At 39.6% G+C, this 25,700-nt stretch overlaps 1 protein-coding gene across 1 annotated transcript in view; it reads right to left on the reverse strand.

Annotated features, from left to right (window-relative positions):
- Positions 1-5,710: 5,710 nt before the first annotated feature.
- The window catches only part of pdlim4 (PDZ and LIM domain 4), a 44,515-nt gene continuing 24,525 nt past the window's right edge, over positions 5,711-25,700 (reverse strand). Inside the window, exons 4-7 of the mRNA XM_061055117.1 lie at positions 18,133-18,473; positions 16,437-16,594; positions 10,851-10,989; positions 5,711-8,663 (exon numbers count right to left, since the gene is read on the reverse strand). Coding sequence (XP_060911100.1) covers positions 8,459-8,663; positions 10,851-10,989; positions 16,437-16,594; positions 18,133-18,473 — 843 coding nt within the window. The 3' untranslated portion in view covers positions 5,711-8,458. The remainder of the gene's footprint in view (positions 8,664-10,850; positions 10,990-16,436; positions 16,595-18,132; positions 18,474-25,700) is intronic.

Here is a 25,700-nt window from a genome sequence, read left to right on the forward strand (position 1 = left end):
ACTGTTACAGATATAAATCTGAAGTATCCCTACAATGAAATGGCTGAACACTAACACTTCCATTATTTTGTATAAATGCATTTGTTTTTTAATCAAATAGTGGTTGCAAAAAGTAGCATCTTGTAAAACAATGCGCAGGTGCATAAACAACCAAGAAGACGACACTCCATCTAATTTTGATAATTCTTTCGAAGTACATGTTTTCATTTATTTTCCCTTCCTGTTTTATTTTGAAATACTACCCTTGTCGGATCAAGCTCCCAGGGTTTCTGAAGTTTTGTGTCACCCCACCCTGATTACACTCACCTGTGTACCATTATCCCCTGATTGTCCATTTGTCCTCCATCATGTTGCCAGTTCATCATGTTTTCCTCCGTGTTACCTCGTCCTATCAGGTTCTCGTGACCCCTCCTGGGTTTTTTTTTTTTTACGCTTCCTTTCCATGCTCCTCTGGATTTGCTTGCTGATTGTTGTTTATTTCTACTGATAAATAACTCCCTGCTTTTTCAATGCCCTGTTGAGTCTTGCTTTTGAATCCATTGTTCCTAAGGTTAACCTTCATTTTGGAACGAGCTTTATTTGCTTGGTGTTTCAGCTCACTTTAATTTCATTTTCTCTTCTTTGCAGCTTGCCCACTTTCGTCATATTTGCACGTTTTGAATAGCGTCCAATCACTGAATTGTATCCACTCATCAAATCACACAAAAAAAGAGGTTTTAAACAAACAGACATTACACCATGAAGCAGAAGGGGGGCATAAGTAGGGGTTTGACACCACCACACTAAACACAAGGTGCAAGCAAAATTGACATTAAGTCAAAATATAATACAAAACTAAACCCCAAATCCTCATGACATTGAAAGTAACTTCCAATGAGTTTGATACAACATAAGTGTACACCGGCATTTGCATCATAGACCACCACAGAAGTCCCATCCCCCACAGCAAGGTAACGCTCAAGAAATAACCATGAATCAAAGAGAAATATAGCTTACGTGTTGTCTAACAATGTAAAAATGTCTGAGCTTAATTAAAACAATGTAGCATTCAATTCAAAGGCAAACTGGACCAACACTAAATCAAACTGTTCATCATTTGACTGAAGAATTCAACAGAGTTTAATAGTTCACGTCTGAATCCATCCCTAACTTTGTTCTGTCATCACTTTCAGTTCAGTTGACCTCATCCAGGTCAGCTTTGGTGAGTGTAAACACAAGTCCTATTTTTGGTTGTTAAACTCACTTTTATTCAAACAGACCTAAAGACATGAAGCTTTAGTCTGAGCACTGACAGATAACGTAGAAACTCTGCTTGGTGACTGGACAGCGGCCATTGAGCCATTTAGAGACATAAGAGTAAACAAAGACCTCGGAGGGGATGACTTCACAGCATTACATATGATAAACTGAGTGTTCTGTACGTCTTCAACAATTTATGACTGATCGGTTTTCATGTGAAACTATGCACTCAGACTTCAATGTAAACACTTAATGTTCAGGGCGAGGCTCTGTGAGGGAAACAGAAATAACAAGAGTGATAATAATGTCTTTATTAGACACAATATTTACATACTTTAATCAAAGCATCAACGCAGGGACAGACAACCTTTAGATACATGTTCCAGATTGCTCCTCACTCAATTGAGGGTATGTGTTAGAAAACAAATTGCTTGTTTGTTGGCTCATGACAATCAGTGGGGACCAAAAATATGACCTCCTCTGTGACCATGCACCATGAGTTGTATCAGGTTGTGCCACAGTAAAACATTTAAACTAAAGAAGCTAAATTTAACACAATGTGGATCCAACACCACTTCTTCATGCAATCCAATTTGGGAAAACTATAATCAATTGTACTGTTTCTGTGTGTCTCAGGACCAATTCCTGATCTAGCTCACAAAACTGCACTGCTCATCAGAGAGCTGAGGTCATCTTGTGTGTGTCTTGAGATGGGTGAGTGTCTCTTTCCAAATCCTCTTTTAATGAGAAAATCAAAGCAGAGCTCAATCTAGGCTTCATCCCTTAACAAGGGCAACAAAAACATCAGATGGATCAAGAGGCTTCCATTGATAATCACAGAGATGCCTGCAAATTAAATTGCAAGGTTATTATACTTACCCAAGCTCTGCACCTTTGCATGGGTGTAGATTTGGCCCTTATACTGAAGAAATAAGAGGAAACCCATGCACATCCATAAAGAACTCGAATACAACTAGAATGACTTGAGGTTTTTGTATTTTCATAATAAAAGAACCTGGATCGATTTTTCTCATTTTTGCTGTAAAAATGGGCATTTTAAAACAGGGCTGAAATGAGATTCCTTGGTTTTTGGAGCCAGCTTCAAGTAGACACTCAAGGAACTGTAGAATTTTGCTCTTCCCCATTGGCTTATTTTGTCATTATTGAAGGTCACTGCTTGGGGGGAACTTGGCTTAAACTTTGCTGAATTGATATCTTTGATTGACAGCGTTTAATGTAACATTAAATGAACATCCAAATCAAATTTAACAGAACATGAATAAATTACAATCAATAATAGGGAGATGAACCCATTTGCAGACTTCATTTTTAAGAGCAGATACACTCACATTCATAGTTCATAGTAGACAAGGTCATAAGTTTTCACTTCTGCTGTTCAGAACATGCACAGTAACTTTTAGTAACCTGTCAGGTCATACAAATAAATTCACCAGTTACACCACAGCCATTAGAACGGTAACAAAGCTGTCAGTCCTCTGATATACAGCAGACTACAAGTGTTATTACGGCTCTTAACAGAGGATTATCTCCAAACTCTTCCATCATCCAGAGAACACTCCTCTCACTGAACTCCTTATTAAAGCCTCTAAAAGACCTTCTACTGTTAGAAATTGAAGGTTTCGTGTGTTGCTTGTAGATCTTTATGGGTCTTTTGACTTACGTACCGTTCATGTCTTCAATCTGTATCTGAGGAGGAATGGTCAGAATGCTGCTCTTCCGTATGTACCATAAAGTCTCCTATGCAAAAAGTGCAGTCTGCGCTCATCGTGTGAGACTACACAAATCACTGCTGTCACAGACAACAGGTTGGTGCCGTATGAGCTCGAAGATCAGGAATGAGCAGAATGCTTCACAAAGCTGAGAGGTGAACAGAAAAACTCTTTAACTCAAAGAAAGTATGGCATTTCAAAAGAATTTTCATTTTACAAGTGTTGTTGGGGTTCGAATTTCATTGTTTATTAAAACAAAGTTATGGAGGAAGAATAATGGAGAAAGATGACTGTCCGGATATGAAAGTGGGAAACAAAGTGATGGAAATAAGAGTTTATAAATTTGTTCAAGCAGCAGATCCACAAGATGGTTAATGTGGTTAAATACTTAAAACATAATAATACTTATATATATATATATATATTGTATAAGAGAAGCAATACTGTCAACAATTTAAATCAATTTCTCCAAAGAGGCCAACGTGAAGAACCTGACCCTGGTCAGTTCTCTGGCATTTTATGGACTCTGGTCTTTTTTGCTGCAGTCATGCAGAGCAAAGGGAGCTCAGTTTCTGAGCAACATGAAGTGTTTATCAGTGAAGTAGACTTCATGTTTATAGATGTGAGTGAAGACAACATGAGTTTGTTTTCAAGTTGTATTGTCTGGGTTTCTCTCTCTATATCTCTCATGGCCTCAGTTTTGCTTACACTCCCCGTGTGGGCCAATTTTGTGAATTACCTTTACCCCAAATTTAAGGTAATTTCATATTTACTTCACAAACTCAATTACAAAGTCCCAGTATGGCTTCTTTGTCTGTGGTAGGTATACAGACTATCATTATAGGAAAAATGAAGACTTTTGTAAATAAATGCATAATTCTGTCTTGATTTAATACTCATAGTAGATTTCTGCATTATGCCTGTAGAACAACAATAAGAATATAAATCTATATATAATGTTACAATTGTGACTGAGCACGAGTGCCATGCATACGGTAAACATAAGCAAAAGTGAGTAATGTTGATTATACAGGAGTAACGGCTTGTTTACCTCTCTCCTCTTCTCTATTCTAGCAGCTTTTATTTTTCCACACACTCACCGTGGATGTTGAACGAGCTATTTCTGAAGGTGCGAGGTCATTAAATGAGCTATGAGGTGGTCTCTCGCCTCCTGGTCTTGATTACAGGAACTCCCTTGAATCCGAGCCACTGACTGCAACTGTATGTGTTATATAGATTTGACATTTCGCTCATATACGGTAAGATGAGAAGCTGCAAGCGTGATGAAAGTCAACACGTTAACAGTGCCATAAAGCAAACGCTACAAAGAATGAGAATGCTTTAGCACCACTGGCCCATTTCCCAGAAAGGCATTAGGCCTACTTCTTTAAGTGCCCTGTTAAAGTAGATAGAGTCTAATTGGCTTTTTCTGTTATGGCTTGTTATAGTATCGCATTCAATTTAGACTAATATAGTTAATTAATTATCAAATTTCCTGAAGAACAATTAGACTAAATTGCAGGACTAAATGAGGGTTTAATTCAACCTTTCCCTTTAATGCTGTTCGTCAGTGTTCTTGTATGGAATGTGTGGGCTGCAACATTTCACGTAAAACCTAAAAATATCTTTAATTATTGATTTATTTGATAATTTAAAAAAAACTCCAACTAATCAAAAATAAGATTCATGTTGATGCTAGCGATCATTTCTGATTTTAACATGCACAGACGTAAACGCATGTCATATGGGTAATGATAATTTAAAAGACTTATTTTGTTCTGAGGCATTCTCTTCATTCTATTTGATTGTTTTGTCACTTTTTTACACATCTGCTTCAGTCATGTCTTTTGCTTGTTATGATATCTCCTCTTGTTTTAGCTCCATCTGGCCCTTACTGTGGTGGCTTGGAGGAGCAAACATGCTGCAGCAGTCTACTAAATGTCTGTTCTAAAACAGAACAAAACCAAAACTCATTCAAAAATACTTCACAAATGAACCTACAAAAATGTGCTGCAAATGTAAACCATGCTGCAGAAGCCCGAAGAAGTTCATTAACAGCAATTAACCCCGTAAATACACGATTGAAATCAAGACGCTAGAAATCAAAGAGAATTGCAAAACCACAAATGTTACATTTCTTGATATTGCGATGGAAGCTCAGCACATTTGCCCCTGCTGGCCACCGTACATCTCTGTCTGTGTTTAAACTCACTTAGAGGACAGATGTCATTTTTGGAATCAGTCTGAATAGTTCTCCAGGACTCTACGTTGAAGAAATACTACCCACAAGATGCTTTTCAGAGTGCCACTTTAAAGTAAGATAGGCTCCCTGCTGGTTTAATTCACACTCTGTCCAGAAACAGGCACCAACGTTTGATTTCTTTACAGCCAGGCTTTATGTATAACTTCACACCCTGAGTTTTAACAGTAATGTTTGGCATGGAGGCTGCTGATGTTCAGTTACAAAATGCATGTATTCTCCTTGGCATTAAAGTCAAATGAGACACCATGGAAACACAACACCAGGTTTTGTGTCTTGATAACTTTACAGTCAAATGTAAAGCCTCTTTAAGTGCGTGTCTGCCTGGTGGTCTCGCACAATAACCTCCATGTTAGAGCTGGGGGGGGGGGGGGGGGGGGGTCAAACTAAGAAAACCTGAACCCCTTGTGTTTTTTCACTGCACAGCTCTAAAAAATGTTGTAAAAGTCTGCAGTGAAGAATGTGAACACTCACGCCACTGTAAAGCACTTCTCATTTTATTTAGTTATTCGAGGGGGGAAGAAAAGCCAATAAGAAGTTCCAGAACAAAAACATGGGTTTGTAGGACAATAAGTTAAACACAAGAAAAAAGATTTGTGTCAAAGAAATCATCTAGAAACAACGAGTATGAAAAGGCACATGACTTATACGTTATATCATCATAAAACAAATATGTACAATACAAAAGGAACAATGTGGTAGCAATATAATTTTCACATAATTTACAAGATAACTAGTACAGATGGCATACCAGCAGCTACACATCATTGACGATATCTTGAACAAACTCAAGGATACCTGCACTGCAAAATTCATTTCTCATCTCAAACTACAAGCTATAAAAAAACTCTACCAATTATGAAAAGGATCACCCTATCCAATTTAATTCACTATTCACAAAAATGCAAGACGTTTTGGCCCTGTGTTGCAGTCACAATATCATATTTCTTTCATTTTGAAGCAGAAAAATACACACCTTCTTTTCATCTCTCCATGTCATCGCTTTCTCTCTCCCTAACTTTCTGTTTCTCTTCTCTCTGAGGAAATGTCAAAGTACATTTCATTTTCGTCATGGATTTCAGCCACGGCCAGAAATTTGAGCTCAGAGCAGGAAGGGAATGCAACTATGCATACACTCAGTTTCTCTCTCCCTACGAGGATCTGTAATGTATCCATGTTGTGGGCCCAAAAAACCAAACACAGTGAATATTGCTCACACATGTTGTAAGCTGCCCAGTTTCCCAGTTTTCTACTTCCATGTTTCCTGTCTCGAATGCACATGACCATTTTTTAAAAGTTGACATAAGAATCGGAGCACACATAAGTGTGAATGGAGTGATCCAGATGAACTGTGTGCTCTGGGTTTGAACTGGAATTCTCTGGTGTGAACACGAGGGAGAGTTTAAATTCCTCTTCAGACAGGTAGTCTAGAGAATTTGAGTTACAATCGTCTGAAATAAATTATCACAACCGTTAAAAATGTCATCATTACATGCATGCTTTGCATTATTTAAGTCTCCTTTCTTGCAATGTGATGCTTTTTATAATACCATCGGGTAGAAATTATGTTTCTCAACACAGTTCTACAGTTCCTGAGAGAACTGGGAGGATGCCTCCTGCAGGGCTTTGTTTACAGTTCAGAGGGTGGTGCTTGGATAGCTGCATACAGAGGCCTTTACTACATGTTACGAGTTCTGTAAACCTGTTCACCAAAACAAACGCAGCCGCGCATTCCATATCCTAACATTGAAAGATCTGCTTGGTATGAATATTGCTTATTGTTTTGCACAAGTGTAAACTGAGCAGAAGAAAAGTGACCATCAAACAGAATGTCCCCCAGTTTTGTAACGAAGAAAGTCTGAAAGTAAACTGCAAAGATGTAAAATGAAGAATGCAAAAGTCCATCCAGAGGAGTAATATGTGTAACTGTTACATAGTTAAAAAGGACACTGACACCTTCACACCCCGCACCAGGTTTTAAACGATATATCATTATACCTTTGATGACTGTAACACAGACATTAAAATATCAACTAAAATAGTCTTGTGAAAACCCACATCAAAAACACACACTGCTGTTGTGGAGATATTTTAAGGCCTGAGTGATGGTTATAATGGGAAACTGAGTATTTTGCTGGTGATAAACTTGTCTGCTGAAAAGCGGCAGCTGAAGTCTGCTGGTGTAATTTCAAATTGAATCTTTCATTCTTCTGACAATTGTTTTAATCAGTACATTTGATGTTTCATTTGTGTTTTAAAGGTCACATATTATACTCTTTTTCAACAACTTTAATGAAGTGTTGGAGCTCCCCAAAAACATGTCTGAGAAGTCTCTTTTTTAAAAAATCCTCTCCGATCCTGTATTTTAGCATGCCTACAACCCGCTCTACTTCAGCCCTCCTCAGAACAGGCTGTTTCTGTGTCTGTAGCTTTAAATGGAAGTGAGCCGTGTCTGACCACACCCCTCTCTGAAAGGGGATGTGGCTCAGGCTTTCTTGCACCATGCCCTATTTTTTTTAAGGTGAGTAGGCAGACTCAGAGGGCAGAACTAACACTTGGCCGTGGGATTGTCACCAACCTAGCCTAGGGCAGGGGTTACTACCCTTTGTGATGTCATAAAGGGAAAATCTGCAAGCGGTCTGTTTGGGCGCAAATTTTCTGAAAAGTGGAGCAGGCAAAAGACAGAGAGGATAGATTTTTCTTATAATTCGGGGGTTTGTAGACAGACTAGAGACACATATTAGTGTTTAAAAAACATGGTAAAGTGTATTTTGCATAATATGTGGCCCTTAACATGTTGTGCTTGGAATGTGGATGTGAGCTTGAATAGGCACAACTCGTCTATGAACGTGAAGAGTTCAATGTTTCTCATGGATCTAAAATCCAATGTCAACACTTATTGGTAAACGAGTGCTGTCATGTTGGGACGTAGCATTGAATGTCAGTTTTTTAAATGGGTTTGAGTTTTGGGACACTCATCAGATCCAAGCCACATATCTGTCGACATATCTCATAATTATCAATGGACACAGAATTTATCAATCTGTCTGTGTAGAAATGCTGATTTTGGATCACAACATTTATGAACCCCCCCAAAGGCAAAACTTATCCAAGATCTGCATTCCTGCTTGACAGAGCCTGATAAATGCACACTAGAATACTCAGTAGCCCTGTTCACCTACATTTTACTTTCCCTGTTATATTACATAGCTCCTGCTCCGTCTCTGTCTCAGACCAGCTCCACCTTGGAGTTTGGGTAAACGGCAACAACGTCGTAGCCCTCTGGAGGCTGGACGCGAGCCTTGGCGTGGGTCTCACAGTACAGATTGTCCTCGATGAAGAAATAGCCTCTCTGCTTGAGGTTCATGCCGCAGTCGTCGCACATGAAGCACTCGGGGTGGTAGAGCTTGTCCCGAGCTTTTACGATGGTGCCACTGGAAAGAGAAGAAGGCAGACGGAAGTGTGAGAAATGTAAAAACAGAAGGAGAAGAAATGAATGTTTGAAGACAATTAAAAAAAGAAGAAGCGTGATATTGACATTTCTTACTTAGCCTAATCATTTCTCATGAACCCTATTTATTCAATAAAGACCCAACATTTATATATCTCTACAAAAAAAGTGTCAGGCATCACCTCGTGCCTGAAAGTGCTGCTTCATGGGCTGAGTGACTTTTTTGTAAAATAAATACTCATAGTTTTATCACAGCTAATAGGCAAAAGATTTATAAAATTGAGGTGATGTTAGACTATATTTTTTTACAGTTGTATAAAAGTTAAGTTTGAAATGAATTATTTTCAAGCCATGTCAGGATTTTTGATCGGTCTTTCAAGTTTTTGTTCAAAAGTTTTCCAGTTTTTAATCAATATTAAAAAATGTTTTGCCAATAACTCGATTCTGAAAGTGAAACAGATTGTGCTAGTTTCTGATGGATTCATAATATTCATGTGGTTCTTTCATGCATTATTTTTTGCTTAATCTGGATAAAATCATGATTGACAGTGTACAAAGAAAACACTGGGTTACATGTTTTGTAGAGTAGATGAAATGAGAGAAAGGTGGCACATTTGTAAAACACCTCTCAACTTGTTTTTTTAAAGTGCTTTAATACTATTGTTATATATGTCATTTTTTCCTTAATGAATTTAAACAGGGTGAAATTGTGCATTAAAAACAGACAAGTTTAAATTGAAAAACCAAAGGGTTGCACTACTGAGAAACATAAAAATACATGATGGGAAAGTGATGCTTTCAAGGGCTCTGAGCAGTTCAGGCAGATGTCATGATCATCCCAGAGTACAAACATTGAGCAGATCAATTCAAAAGTCAGTCAGCGATGATAAAATGTTCAAAACAGGCTCCCAGTTGTTTATTGAACCTTCTGCTGTCTATGCAAATCGACAATTATCATACGTTTTTAGTCACTTCAACCATTCAAGCCTTTGCATATATGTGATAACATATCAGGAATCATGAAGGTCTGAAACCTGCCTGACACTTAACAACATAATCAGAATAGATAATGGATGGATGGACATCATGAGAGGAGTTTCAGAAGGACCAAGGTTCACACACATTTGTAGCGTTGAATTCTGAAGTTGACTGGCTATTCTGGTTATTCTGCCGGCTGGCTGCTGATCAACACTGCTGCATTTAGACGTTCACTGCTTCACTCAGTCATTAAGGGCGTTGTTCATTCACTGCTCCCAATTAGATTTTCCTTTCTGGACTGGGGATTCAGCCAGCGACCATGCAGTCATCAGCCTGCTCCTTTTAATGTGACCGCTTTGCATGTTTAACCGCACAACTGACTGGGTAAACTATTGACACAGTGCTCTATATTTGTTTAAAAAGCTGTAAAAGGCTCACTGGTCATAAGAGCCTTATTGTGCCCGGCAAGCTCCCACAATGCACTCCTGTTAACAACTAGAGTAAGCCGATGACATCACTGCTTACCTGCAGCTGCTTTTATAGAGGGGGGATTACTGATGCATTTAGCTACTTAGGCAGAAAGGTGTGTGTGTATGTGCTCATTCTTATGTGTGACTGAGTGAGTGAGTGTGCGGGGAAGTTTACATATAAAGCACGATTGAGTTGGAAAGGGTGTGGAGGAGCGCTTGGATTAATCATTAAGATGATAAATGGATAGATTTTCTGCTTTGCGGAGGCCTGTTGGTGCAGGTTTATCTGCTGTAGTTCACTTCTATGTTTCAGAATCTGCAAAGAGCCAAGACTCACCTCCCACAGTTCAACATTTAAACTTTACAACTGCTCAGACAGAGCGATAAAACCAGACCGAAACCTATCTTTCCCAGATGGCAATCAAAATAGTTTCAAAAGCAACTCCAAGAAGGAAAATCATTCATATTTTCAGTATGATATCGAATGACTTTCTTTTAATGCTTTTTTTGTAACACAATGCAAATTAAATCTTTTACGTTTCTTGAAAATAAATCAATTTGGATGGATGAAATTATCAAAAAAATGGTCACACTCTTTTTCAGACAAACTTCAACTGAAGAGACAGATTAACATGTGTAGTCTTTGAAATGTTCAGTGTAGTTGTATACTCAATTATTGAGTATATGCTTAATAATGACACCAGGATGTGAACAATACTTACACAATGCCGTTATAGCAGCGTGTGCACTGGGGTAGCTTCTGAAGACCAGGCATGGGGCTGGGGATGGGGCTTCCCAGTTTGGGGATTGGAGACCTGATTGGGGACTTTAAGTTCCTCATCCTGTCTGTTGGGGAAACACCTGGAAGTAACAAAAATATTCACAGAATTAATGTCAAAGGCTAGGACTTAAAAATAAGCAGAATTATCTCAAAGGGTTTTCCAGCTGGCCTCAGGTGAACTAGGTAAACCTGCTTATATTAGGAATGTGTGTGTGGGCATCTGTTGAAGGGCCACTACACTCCAGGTAGTGCCTATCCTTTAAGTAAAGGGAGAAAGCCATCCAGCTTCATGAGAGTGTGTACTTGTGTCTGTTTTTCACTCTGCAGGGAATCCCTCTGAGTTCCTGGTAGTACTACTTGTGCCCGCTGGCTGTCAGGTTTGTATTTTGCCAGTAAATTATATAAAAATAGACTCATATTTCACACACTTCCCTCAAGGGAGGGACTAAAGGTCAGTTTTTCCCCGCTGTGCTACTTCTCACTACTTCTGGTCCTCCTCACATATGACTGTTGTGTTGTCCTGCTTGCATTGGGCTTCGTATAGTAATAAATGTACTGTATCATTAAAACTAATCGCACGCTGGGTAACACAACCTCCAATTAACATGTGTATGATTGCTAGTGTTCTGTACTTTTTGGAGTGTACACATCATAAAAAAAGCTCCCAATATGTCCCTAGCTGAGGACAACCTTTTGCTGATCTGGTATTATTAACCATATTGTCCTTACATATAACTTTGATAAATACTGTTGTGTGTTCCTATTGTTGTGTGCGACAAGAATGATTCATAAATCAGGGAAACACCTCTAAGTTTTCACTAACTTGATGTTTAAAAGGGTATGGGCAACATATCCTATGGATTGTTTTTTTTTTAACATATTGATGATATGTGAAATGTACAGTATGTGCTGATAACAATTCCCAGTTACACTCTATGAAGTTTGGGCCTAGATAACATTTCACTTTATTTCTGTCCGTTTCAGTTCTTCCCCTCCAACAGCCTCTCTTGCTCCTTCATGTTTGCTCTGTTCAGGTGTGAGTGGCGGCACTTCTTAAGTAGTAATTCATCAAGCAACCTGGCAAGACCCTCAGCAGGGAAAACATGCCAGTTACCGAGTTGTGCTTAAACCATCACACCACCGTGCTACAATCCAGGGATATGTGTGAACAACACAAGGTGAGTTATGATGACATCCATCACAGTGTCAAGAAACAATGTAGCGCCTTTGTCTAATCTTAATATCTTGAACATGTCAAGGAGATTTTCTTCAATATTTAAAATGATTTTTTTTTTTTTAAGTAACAGAGTAATTGATGATGATAAGTCTCATGAAAAAGGAGGGATACTGCCTTCCCACAGATTGCGTTTCTGATAAACTCGAACCATCACAGCTTTAGCCATGCCTGACTGGACTACTTGAAAGGAGCATTGTTTTAAACTGGATATCTGCAGCCACTTGAAGGTTTCCAACTTAGATCAGTGAGGCAGAGCCGTAAACTGCAGCACATTTGACGTCTCAGTATTGATGATGTGCCAGCAGGGGTTATCCAGGCCAACAGGCCACTAACCACAGTCTAATTAGCTTTCATCTAGCACCTGATTCAAAGTGCTCTCGAGCCCTCTGAAACGTTTAGCCTCTGACTGCTCCATGGTGTGTTTAAGAGCTGACATTAGCTGGGTATGTTATTTCTGGGATTAATGTCTCTATTACTCAATTATACTCTCTAATGGAAGAGCTTTCATGTGCAGCTCTCTTGTGACTTTCTCACAGAGGGCAGGGTTGACTAAAAGAAGCCTTTAATGACTGTAGTCAGGAGTACATATCATGAATAAGTGTTTGTTTATTCTTGCTTCTACATTTTAAAACAGACAGATGGTTTAGGCTCCACATTTGTTGTTGCCAAATGCAGAACGGTACCATGTTTTATTTGTCAGATGTTTACATTTGGGGTTTTAAAAAGTCATAACTCACCTCAAATAATTTTCATGGCACCATTTGTGTCTCAAACTGTGACTAACATTAACTAGACACACTTTACAACTGTCACATGTAGACGTTAGCACACATGAAATCTGTCAAATGCAGAGCGTGAAGCCTCGGGGAGTGTTAGGCAAAGGGAATCACGATGTACTAAGATAAATAAACAGCAATAATCGTGTAATTTAAGACAGCTGTTGTCTGGAATGGTAACTACTTGAACGGGTAAAAAGAAAACTTTATTTGGGATTTTATTTAAACCATCCTTTTCATACCTCAGGGCTGAATATCACTCTTGTGACAACAAAGATGATGACAACTGGGCCTCAATAATTCACTTCAGTAAAAGAAGTTCAGACATTACTATTGTACATTCTCAGTTGCTTTACATCACTTCACACAGTGTGCTTCAAGGTTTTTTCTGCTACTGGTTTGAACAAAAATAATGTGAGCTACTTATTAACAACTTTGTTTGCTGACTTATAGAATTAATAAAAGACCCCTGCTCCTGCTCCTACAGAGAGACAAAGGGTTAAACCCTCCAACACTTGAATCACATGTTTATCCCCAGAAGACCTGAAATTTTACCAGGGCTTTAACTCTTGTACCATTGCCACTATCACTGTGTTGCTCCATGAGGAATAACTATTTGGAAGTAATGCTCTCTCTGTCTTTCTCTAAAAATCTCTAAGAATGGAATAATTTGAAACAGAGTTTGAAGGAGGCGGATAACTGAAGTGATTTAAAATTCATCTTCACCTTCACCTGCCTCAGTTGTGGTCATCACCACATGATTAAAATTCTGCTGTTCCATTAAGCTATCATAAACCGAACAAAGTTTTTTAGACAAAGTAAACTCAAAGTTAGATACATATATAACTGTATGTGAATATTCAAAGGTAACATAGTTTAATCCGGGAAGCAATCAATAATAGGAAACGTATTATAGATTTAAAGTATCAGCAGTGATTCTGATGGATGTATTTTGTCAGAGTTATTCTGATCGATTTCAAAGCCTGCTCCCCCTGAGCGCTCTCTATGGACCGACCCTCTCACTGAGTTATGAACTGAAAAAATACTGATGGAAAAGAAGGTGCTGGACACAAGTTAGGGTTTGGGGTGCTGAAGAAGTGTGAGTAAACAGACAAAAAAAAAAAACACATGTTACTTTTCTACATCCTTATATCCCTGTAAAAAGTCGGGACAAGATGTGTTTAAATGTGTTCAAAGCTTCTGGTTTTGAGTACGTCTTATTTTAGAAGGCTCTGCAGAACCTTAGAAACCCAATTTCTTTGCTTTTCAGAAAATAATCAATCAAAAGTCAAATATTTAAAAATAAATAAAAACCTAAGACAACTAAACTTGAAGTTGAAGTTCGGGGAATGAACAACATCACCGAAACTTGGTTTATTTCTTTTTCTGAAGACCACCAATCACGTTGTATTCTGTCTTCTTCTGGTTATTCCCCTTAAATGTACCTAAAACCTTCATGAAAGAAACCAAAAACTAACTCATTGTACAAAAGCAACACATTTTGATTTTTTTGTTGTTGTAATATTGCTTCAAACAACTGAACTCTACCATCAGTAGAATGACTTCTGCGTTATCCAATCATGGCGGCGTCTGTGGAATCCTGGGTAAACTGACACTCTTGTTTGCTTTAACTTTAAAAGCCCCTGAAAGTCAACATGGCCTCTACAGGGGCTTTCTCCTTCAAAAGGAGACCTACCACTGTGCTGGAAAAGTCTGACAGCAAGTTATGCATTCACTAACACGATGATTGGACTAAACCATATGTCAAAAAAGAGATTTGACTTGTTTTATGTTTTATATGAGCTACTAAAACTCGACTAAACAACAACCTTAGGCAGCATCTGTGTCAGGATTTCACTCTCTCACAAAGATTACTGACAGCTCCAAACATCAACAAAGAGACAGATCGCTTTTAGAGTAATCCCAAAGTAAACCTAAAGTGTCTTCTTGTTTCATCAAGGGCTTTACCTGTCAATCAACCCATCAGTCTCCCAAGCTGTAAGCCCACTGCCAGCAGACCCATTAGACCTCTGTGATCCATCAGCACAGCCTCTGCCCCTGAAAACCCATTTAGTAGCTCTCACATCTGTCTCTTTCTGCTGCTCTTCTTTCTCTGGTATTGCTTTGAATGCAAAGGTTAGTGGTGAATCAATGAAACACCGACGTCTGGATCAGCTCCAGACCTCATCGTAGGAGCAGGGCTGTTCCTTAATTATTGTGCCAGTTCCCACATTGAAGATAAAGCCAGTTTAAAAAGATAGTGAAGGAGTTTTTTCAAGGACACATCAGCGTTCTCTGATTAATCATAGAAAATCTGTATCAACAGGTCACAAGTCAACTCCTCCAATGTCCAGGCTATTTCCTCATTATCAGACAAACACAAGGCTTATAATTAAAACTTTCGCTGCTCTTTCCCGGCTTCAGTGGTGAACATGGAACCTTAAAGGAATGTCTTAGCTCGGAAGATTAGCCTTCCTCTGCTGCTGTCAGCGTCACATGCTCAAAAGCTGGAACGCCAGGCAGTCAGGGGGCAGACAGGAAACAATCTTTCTAACTTTATTGTACAATGTGAAGTTGTTTTTGCAGTAAATTGCAAAACCAAAACTCCCCTCCCCTGCTCACTCATGTTTAAGCTATTTAAAGCACTTCATCTTCAACCCCCCCGACCCTCACCCCCCCCTCTCAAAGTTCTTGCTTTTTGTCTCTCCCTCTCTTCTGTTCCATCCCCATAACCTAGCTGTCTGTGTCTTTCTATAAAAGGAAAACTATGCCAGTGAGACGGAGAGCTCAGCAAAGTGAGTCCACCTGAGAAAGGCAAGACGTTCCTTTGGCTGGAATCACAAGTCTCATCTACTCAGAGAAATACACTCAAGATTTTTTACCTTCCCCAGCTGCGTGTCTGACCTTCTTATTTTAAACCAGTTCAAAATGTTTCACATAGCTTTCTTTTCACAAATTATGGATAATTTTGCCACCTTTGTTCCAAAAGAGGACGATTAGGGCACTTGCATTATTCCCAACCCGTAACAAGAAACTTCAGAAAGAAAACTACCGGTAATAAGAGAACAGATTAGCCAACTTTACAGTTATAGCAAAATGCTAAATATTAGCAGTTTCTATGATTCAGATATTTTTTGGCTTTAAGTGTTGTATTGAACTTTATTTTCATAAGATTTGGTTAGTTGGTGGGACAAAACAAGTTTTTTTTCCATTCCATTTTTAACATAGGCTCGGGAAAATGTGTTGGGCTTTTTGACATTTTGCAGAAAACTACAAACAGGTCATTTTAAACTGATCAAAAGATCAGTGAGAGTGAATCCTAACTCCTATCGATTTGTAATATATTTAAAATTATGCAACAAATAAAAATGGACTTTTAGTGGACATTTTCTCAATTCCAACGCTACGGTAAATGTAAAAAAAAAAAAAAAGGATTGCAGATGGAGGTTTATTTTCTGTCCACCATCACACACATGCAGGCCTTCACAGAACACACGCTCACAGGAATCCCTACCTCCATCCTCTGCCTCCAGGATTCCCTGGAGGTATTTGAAGGAGCCGGACTGTTTGGGTTCAGAGACGGGCTCCACGTAGTCCTGCAGCATCTTGTAGACGTCTGACTGCGTGTCGACACCATTACGGCCCACAGGAGAGTGTGTGGGAGGCTCCGGGCTGAGGGAGACATGGGGGGCAAGATTCAGTTTTATTGCAATCCACTTTGATAAATGATGGCAAGTTAACAGGTGACAAAAATCATAGATTGTTCTTATGTCAAGACAACAAAAACTGAACCCTTAAAGGACCCAGTGTTTGTTCTTCTCTTAAAAAAAGTAGATGTGCAAACATGTTGGTGATTGGATGTTTCATTTTCCTGGGTTTATGTTTGAACAAGGGAGAGATGAGATGAGTTAAAGTAGCCTCAACAAAGAGATAAAAGAACAGATGCCAGAGCACCAAAGAAAGAGGAGGTAGAGCACCTCTCTTTTTTTTTTTCTGAGCCAGCAGTGAAGCGCACGCAGAGGGGGGAAAACAGGCGTCTACACTTTACAACTGACATGTGATTTCACAGGCATGAAGTCTTAATCACAGCAGCTCTGTGTGTTCATCCATCCATCAAGTGATTCCCAAACCTAAGAGGATGGATGCCGTTCATAGGATACTTTTCAAACAGGCAGAGCCTCTGGGAGATGAGCAGGACTGCTGACAGATGTGTTCAAATCCTGACACACTTAACTTCATGTTCGTCTCTGGACTCCAAGAGTCTGAAGGATGCGCTTCATAGCCAGCCTTGGGGTGTGTGTTTGTGTGGTTTGAGTGTGAGAGAGTAAGAGAGAGCGCAAAAGACAGAGAAAAGTAAGACTGAGTGAGAGAGAGAGAAAAAAAAACAATGAACTAGCGTAATAAAAGACTAACAGCAGGCAATGACTGTATAGAGTTGCTGTTTTACTGTTTCCTTGGAATCTGGGAGTGCTGGAGAGGATGTTCACCAGGAGACTAAACACACACATTTATTGCCTGCTGGAGAGGATACACAACAACAAAAAATGTCTTTTCCAGTCCACACAGCCATCTGTGCAGGTGTGTACAGAGACTTCCAAAGTTTGTCTGTGAGTGTGCTTCTGTGTTTGTAGCTGTTAGTGTCTTCAGAAGAGTCAGCAACATGAGCACATGGATCAGTGAAGTATAAAAACACACTGTTCCATTATTTAATTTAGTTTACACCAGAAAATGATGGTGAATTTTGTAACGGTTGTATGTAATTAATGTACAAGAAATAGTCAAATAGTCATTTTTTTTCCAACTGGAACAGAAGGTTTATCACAGGGTTTTTCTTTGTGTGCTGTGCTTTGTGTCTAAGAAGAAGTGAAACCAACATCCTTCAGGTGAAGTTCTGCAGATACCTGCTTTCTGGACTGCTCTTTTTTGTATTGCGCTAAACTTCCATTATAAGCAGGCCAGAGAATAATTGTCTCATTTTTAATCGTGTGCTCTAGTCGTATTTGAATGTAGAACCTTACCTTTGCCTTAGACTTAAGACTTTATTAGCAGTGGAAAGGTTTATGCATTTTAAACAGAAGTCATTTGACTGTCAATTCTACTGCCCAGTGTATCTAACAAGAGCTGTATTTAAAGACACTGAAGCTAGGTAAGTATTTGTAGCGATAAGGCTATATGGCTCAACATTGCATCACACATATAGATGACCTCACCTGTGCGTGGCACTGAGGCTGAGTCCTCCCATCTTGCTCGGCAGAGATCTGTCTCCATTGCTGTCGTAAAGTCCAGATGGGTTGTTGTACTGAGCGTGCCCGTTTCCATAGCCATAGCTGTGTCCATTGTTGGGTCTGGAGTGTCCATTATTCATGTGATTGGGCAGGACAGGCAGCGGGGACTGGACAGGCAGCGGGGACTGGACGGGCAGTGGGGACTGGACGGGCAGCGGGGACTGGACAGGCAGCGGGGACTGGACAGGCAGCGGGGACTGGGGCTCAGGAGTGTATGAAGGTTTACGACTGTAGCTTCCATACCCGCTGGTGATGGGACGGAAATTCTATAAAAGACAGGAAACAGAAACATTCAAAAGTGATAGATTTAGACGGAAACATCACAAGACTTACGGCACACAATTCAATCAACGTCCTGGCCCAGATGCGCCCCTGTGTCTTCCTCAATCCTGCAGATGAATTTTCTCAAAAGAGGCATCGATGCAAAACAAATTCCTAGAAGGGACATTCATTCTCACTGTTGTTGAAGGTGTTATTTCATGCTAATTCAAATGTTAGATAAGAAATGTAAATGTTTGTTGGCAGTTCACTTTTCAAATGTTGCCCTCCTAAAAAAAGTGATTAAATAGGCCTAGTTTATACAAAATAATTTCAGCAAAAACAGACAAACAAACGAGCAGTGGTAAAAGGAAAAGAGCAAACTAGATCAAAGACATACTCTCTTAGGTTAGGAGGAGGAAGAACGGCTAATTGACCCATTACAAAATGCCCTGTTATGTTTTAGCTCAGGAAACGAAAATAAAAAGAGGTCGACTTTGAAAACAAGCCCAGTGGTGCCCTTAGTAGAAAACCACAATTCTTCAGAGGCGAAAAAAAAAAGTGGTTGTTCCCAAATGAGGCTTTGCAGTGTTGAAGATGCAGGAAAAAAAAGCTTTTTCCATTTTATTTTCTCTTTAATAGCCCGGCTTATTAAGAAGGAGCTTGCATTAGATTTCCTGCAGATGTTTCTGTCAAAACAATTTAACTTGTGTGGTGTAAATATTTTTTTTTTCCTCCCCTGGCTTCTTCTTCTATGGGTTGAAAAGTTTACAGAAGATGTGACATGTAAAAGATTAAATGATCATCTTCTTTGACACGCTGTAGTGGACTTCTGCATTCTTGCCCCACAGTTGCTCTGCTGGAAATGTTTGGATAAATCTAATGAAGGACAGATGCACGGACACCTACACTTACACCACCGTGTGTACTCACAAGAGAGTGTGTTTATGCCAAGGTCAACGCCCTCTTCTTGCATCCGCACAAACTGTACAGTGACATCACCGAGCCGCTCAGTGTTTACCACAGTTATCAGCGCGCTTTAGAGATAACAGACGCTGCCAGGATCGTCTGTATCAGAGACTACAGATAACGCTTTATTGCAACATGACGTAACCATCTCTGATGGTGCTTAGTGCTTTGAATTTTCAGAGATAGCCAGTAGCTTTGAATGACCAAACAGGGCTGCACATTTTCATAACTTCAGATGTAAACACTTCAGCTGAGACAAAGGAACTTGTTTACAAGTAGAGAAACGCTGTGGGACAGGAGACAGCCAGACTGTTGTAACTATGAGCCTCTGGAATGAGTGTGTGTGTGTGTTTTTTTTGGTATAAGCGCCTCAGCCACAGGGGGTTGAGGTTCACAGCTTCTCCAGACAGGACCCTTGTCATTTTCAACAGATGGGTCTGCTGGATGTTATCCTGTCCTCGGCCCCTCGCCTGGACCACACACACGCACACGGACAAGCGCACACGCACGCACACAAACACCCTTCTCTAGTCAGCACTTTTCAGCGGACTCTCCTCTCCTCTACACCAACAACCCACGTCTTGAACGTGGAGGAGCGCTCTGTCATTGCCCTCCTCCTGCAGCTAAGACAGATGACTCTCAGGAAATTTAAAACCAAGTCTTCCTGCTCTCCCCAAAAACCTCGGACAGTGAAGATGGATGAATCCAAAGAACCCTCAGAACAAAATACCAACAGTGAGCCGTTAATGGTTAAACTTTGGAGAGGCATGTATTTAATGCTGCTACTCTTCCAGAGCCAAACCCAGTTTGGGCAGTATGTCAGAAACACCCAGCTCTCTGCGGCTCGCTCTCCAAGTAAACCCGACACTCTGAAGCCTGGTGCTCACCACAGGGCCCAACGATCAAACCACGTCTTACTCTTTATCTTCAGCTTTATTTGCACAGATGGTGGACCTCATGTGATTCTAATCAAAAGGTCCCATAACCTCTGTATTTTTGAATATGATTTCACTTTCAGGTAAAGTGTTTTGAACCCTTTGGTCCTTTAAATGAACTTTTGAACTTTTATTTCATTCATCACGTGTCTTTCATTTCCTGAGAACACAAAAAAAATGGAAGGGTGAAGTTCCTCAGGTTGGATCACTGTCCCAACACGTCTTTTTAGTTTGAATAAGGATCTATTATTCACGTGTCATATCTGGACAAAGTATAAATCTGCAGATAACAATCAGTACAATAACTGTATGACTGAGCTTATTCATGCCTGAATTCAGAGAAGAAAGGAGGCGAGGGGAGGAAAATCCCTGACGGTGTATTGTATTACACAATCCCAGTGGCACGACAGTTAAAGACATTTATGAGTGCTAAACTGTATAAACAAGACATGCAAAGGAGGACAGGTAAACACATGAGAACATATATTGCAATACACAATTAGAAGAGAAAAAAAACTCTAATCCTTGTTCACATTTGTTGTATAGCTTGAAGGGAAATTGACTTGAAGAAAAAATAACCATAGTCTATTTATCTGACAGACCCCAAGGCCCAGATCCTTGTACTTCAGATTTGAGTTCAAGAAAAAAAGCCTTTTTAAAAGTTACAAAACAGGAGGTCTTTATGGCCAATTTGATTTGATGTGATGTGGTTCAAAACCTCATGGGGTGGAAAAAGTACTCTAACACTGAAGTAAAAATAGGAATACTGTAAAAAAAAAAAAAAAAGGAAGAAAGATAAGTAGAATACACTTTTTAAAATGTGTACTTAAAGGGGAACAGATCTCATTTCAAACAAAGTCTGTTTATAGCAGGAGCAGACTGTCTATGTTTTGTGGCTATAGAAGGAGTTTGCTTTGTTTTCAAGTGCAGTGTCTGTAGTAACTGAAGATTTCAAGTTTTGGGTATGTGGAATTAGAAAAGGGTCAGTTTCCCACTCCTCACATCAAGCTCAGCAAAGAGATGTACCATTGTTTTTAAAGGGCTTGCCAAAATTAACAAAAAAGCTTTATGTTCTTCACAGTATAGCTTTACCTATTGGTGCAAAGTAGCACTAGAGATTCTCTAAACTATAACATGACATTGTCACCGTTAACATCACTGTAAGCAGGATTTTCCTGCATTATGAGTCCCAGACATGTTCGACGCAAAATATGACAGCTTAAACTGCATCAATTTCAAAACTATTTCTTATGCTGTCAGTCGCAAGTCAGAAATGTTATAGGCGTACAATTCTCAGTCATAGAAGTACTTCTTTTTAGTATGAGAGTTTGCTTAAAATGTATATAACCAGAGTCAAATTAGACAATATGGAATAAGGCCCTTTCAAAGAAGATGTGTTTTGTTTTGTGATGTGCAAGCAGCACTTCAATTGTAGCTTGAAGCTACAATGTGTACATAAAAATTTAGTTTTTGATTGCTGTATCTCCAAAGATTACAATCTTCAAAGTTATTTAAAATGTCACATGAAACTTTTTTTATATTCAGAATTATCAATGAAAGGAAAAAGCAACGTAATTGTTTTTTTTTACAAACCAAAACTAAAATAAAGACCTCAAGGTGTGATCCTGTCAGTTTCAGCTAAACTGGAGCCCGCACCCCTACCATTCCACCTGTCCTTCTTACTCATAACACTCCTTCCTCTCTGGCTGCTTGTCTGTTGCACAGATTCTTTCTTTGTGTGGATGGCAGATTTATAAGGAAGCACATCTGGTGCTGGCCTCATAAAAAAGGCAGTTTGGTAACACTCAGGAACTTGAAGTGCTTTAAAGTTGCTTTTGTATAGGTGCTTGTATTTTTCTAATCATAAAATCCACCTGTAAACCAACCGTCTCATTACAAAGAATTATTCTAACTTTTTCTGTCTGCATGTAGTTTTAATGGAGAATTTCTTTTAAGGTGACACGTTTATCTGGTGAATGCCTGATCACCCCAATTCCCTCCTGGTAACCTTATCTTGTTATTTCAATGTAGTCAAAACAGTTTAAAGTTAACATGAGCAGCTTCGGTCTATCTCTGATAGACACTCAACACAACAAGCTTGTTGAAAAAGGCCATCTGTGAGATCATCTATTTCCTAATTCCTCCCCCTTGAGAATTGCTGCTTTATATTTTTTTCCAAGTCTTGACTGCATTCCTTCTGGCACGGAGGAAAAACTTGAAAGGGGGGGATAAAAATACAGAAAAAAGAGCTCTAAAGTAGTAACTATTTATGAGCAGCAGCATTGTCTACCTCTGCATGCATATATTGTCACATTTCACTGACCTGCTTTACCAGAGCTGGGCTAATTATTTAGCATGACTGCCCATGTGTGAAACTATGTGTGTCAAAAAATAAATAAAGAAGAGCAAAAAGGCAAGAATGTTTGAATATGCATTTTTTTCTGTATACTCTGCATTATGTTGAACTGAGTTGCATTCAGCCAAGAGGCATCAAGTCCCTCCATTCATCAACATGAGTAAAACTTACCCTGATTAATAGGAGTCTAAATAAGAGAAGACAGCCAAGATTTGGTCATAGAGGGGTAGACAGTCACAGGGAGGAGGAGTGGGGAAGCGCAGGAGAAAAAGGTGCAGGAAGACCTTAATTGGAATCATATGCCAATCTGTAAGTAAGAACCAGAACCTCAGTCTGCCTGCTTCACCATACACACATGTAATTCTTTCTTCTGTTCCTCCTGCATGATTTAAGCCCTCAGTACCTTTCGAAATAAAGCTTTTCACATGGTGCTCTGCACCGCTAACCAAACACAACCAAGCCCTTTATATGGCTCCCCATGGCCGGGCTTTGGGTGCCTCGCTGGAGGAGGGCCAGGCAGGCGAGCAAGGGGCTATTAGTAGAGTTTCAGGGCTTCTGGCCTGAGCCTGCCTAAGAGGGAAGACATGCAACGAGAGGGATGGATGTTGCATAAGAATGAACTGAAAATGTGAAATATTTAATCCATTCTTTGTTAAATAAACTTGATAAGAAACTTCATTTCTCATTCTGACCTAGCCATTCCCCACAGGGTTGAATTAGATTCATTGTGATGTAGTCAATAATCTCCTCTCCAGTATGCCTACATTTTACAGGGGAAACATAGACTTTACATGTACCACTGAGGGTGATATCAGACAGACTTTTATTGTAAATAAGTCATGGAAAATTAGAAAACTTGCAACAAACAACACAAAAGAGGCCGCTTCAGGATTCATGACTTGCATCATCTAGCATGAGCAGGGCAAATGTTAAGCTAATGTTTTCTGATTGTGTATGATTTAGTTAGTTGCCATGGGATTGATTATGATACAAATAAAATGTGGTAAAAATTAGCTTTAGAAGAAATAAAAGGAATTTCATACATTCTCCTTTTAAAATAACGTTTCAAAGTTAACTTCTAGCTATCCTGCATTAGTTTTACTTCATCCATCAACCCATCCATCCATATATGGATACTTTATCCAAGGTTGGTTCGTGGTGGCAGCAGTCAACCCAGACTGCCTGGTCCCCAGCAATGTTTCCCAGCTCCTAGTGGGGGATTCCGAGGCATTCCCAGGCCAGACATATATAACCCTTCCAGCGAACTCTTGGTCTACCCCGGGGTCTCCTCCCAGTTGGGCGTGCCTGTATAACCTCCAAAGGGAGGCGTCCAGGAGGCATCCTAATTAGATGCCCTAACCACCTCAACTGGCTCCTTTCGATGTGAAGGATAAGGCTCTACTCCAAGCTCCCTAAGAATGTCAGAGCTCCTCACCCCTCAACTCTATGGACCTTAGGCTGAGCCCAGCCCCCCTCCAGGGCAAACTAATTTCAGCCGCTTGAATAGTATTGAATCATACTCATAATCTCAAAATATCCCACTGTTATTACTGTGCTTGTATATATTCATTATTGTCCTCACCCTCTGCCCTTTTGTACAGCACAAAAGCTAATTTCCTATTAAGATGTGCATGGTACATCGCTGTATTCTTAATTGTTACTCTTATTGTTGTATCTTTTTTTGTACTTATTGCATTATATCTCACTTACATTCCTATTTATTCATATTTCGACTGTATAATGCTATATTGTGTGTAAGAGCAACTGTAACGACCGAATGGGATTAATGAAGTATCTCTGATTCTGTATCTGTGATCTTATTCTTTGGTCACTACCCACAGCTCATAGGTGAGGGTTGGAACGAAGATCCAGCAGTAAATCGAGAACTTTCCCTTCAGTCTGAGTCCCCTCTTCACCACAACAGTTGGGTACAACGCACTCATTACTGCAGACGCCGAGCCAATCTGCCTGTCAATCTCACAGTCCATGTTACCGTCACTCATCAATCAGTCAATCAATCTTTATTTGTATAGCGTCAACTCATAACAAGTGTTATCTCGAGACACTTTACAAAAAGCAGGTAAAAGACCTTACTCTTTGTTTTTTTAACATTACAAAAGAGCAGGTAAAAAGACCATACTCATTGTTATGTTACAAAAAGCAGGTAAAAGACCTTACTTATTTCTATATTACAAAGACTCATGAATAGTTAGCTTTACTGATATTATAAATAATTCTGCTACGTTTAGGGGCACCATCTACTCCTGTCTCCTTACCACTTCTGCATCACTGTTTCAACTTTTTAAACTCAAAGGGGGATAACTTAAATGTGCATAAGAAACCACTTTGATCTGTGGACTCTTCGGATCTCTATCAGCCCAACTTCTCAATGAATGACATTCTCAATTAAGCCAAGACCCACTAAAGGGGAAGAGAATGGATGGAAATGGGCAAAAAAAAAGACCTTCTCTGGACATTATAACAATATCTAGATCTGAACGAGCCTGAGCGGCTGCAGAATTTCAGACTTTATTACCCCGGCAGAGATTGCTCTCAGTGACCCCGTCTCTACTGCTGACAGCCAACAGCCAACAGAGCGAGGGAAGGGGGGTTCCATTAGGAAAACCAAGAGGCTGATTTGGACATTTCTGAGGATTACTGGATGATTAGTGAACACAAACAACCAAATAAGTGGGGTCACAGGTCTGTTATCTAAAAGGCCTCCTGTGTGAATGAATGTGGAGTTGTTAAAAAGGCTTCCCAGCAATGCTACACTGGTTTCAGATTCCTTGGCAGGGGATTAAATAGCAGTCGACCCAGGAGATATATTTTGGCAACCTATGACAATACTCTAAACCCTTTAACGGCCCCACAATGTTTAAATGCTTTCGGGATTGTTGTGGTACAAATGTTTATCTTTTTTTGCACAAAATCTATCATTGTCGTTCAGTGTTTATTTTCCCAGAGTGTAAATA

This window comes from Labrus mixtus, chromosome 14 (genome assembly GCF_963584025.1).
Source record: "Labrus mixtus chromosome 14, fLabMix1.1, whole genome shotgun sequence".
Lineage (NCBI taxonomy): Eukaryota > Metazoa > Chordata > Actinopteri > Labriformes > Labridae > Labrus > Labrus mixtus.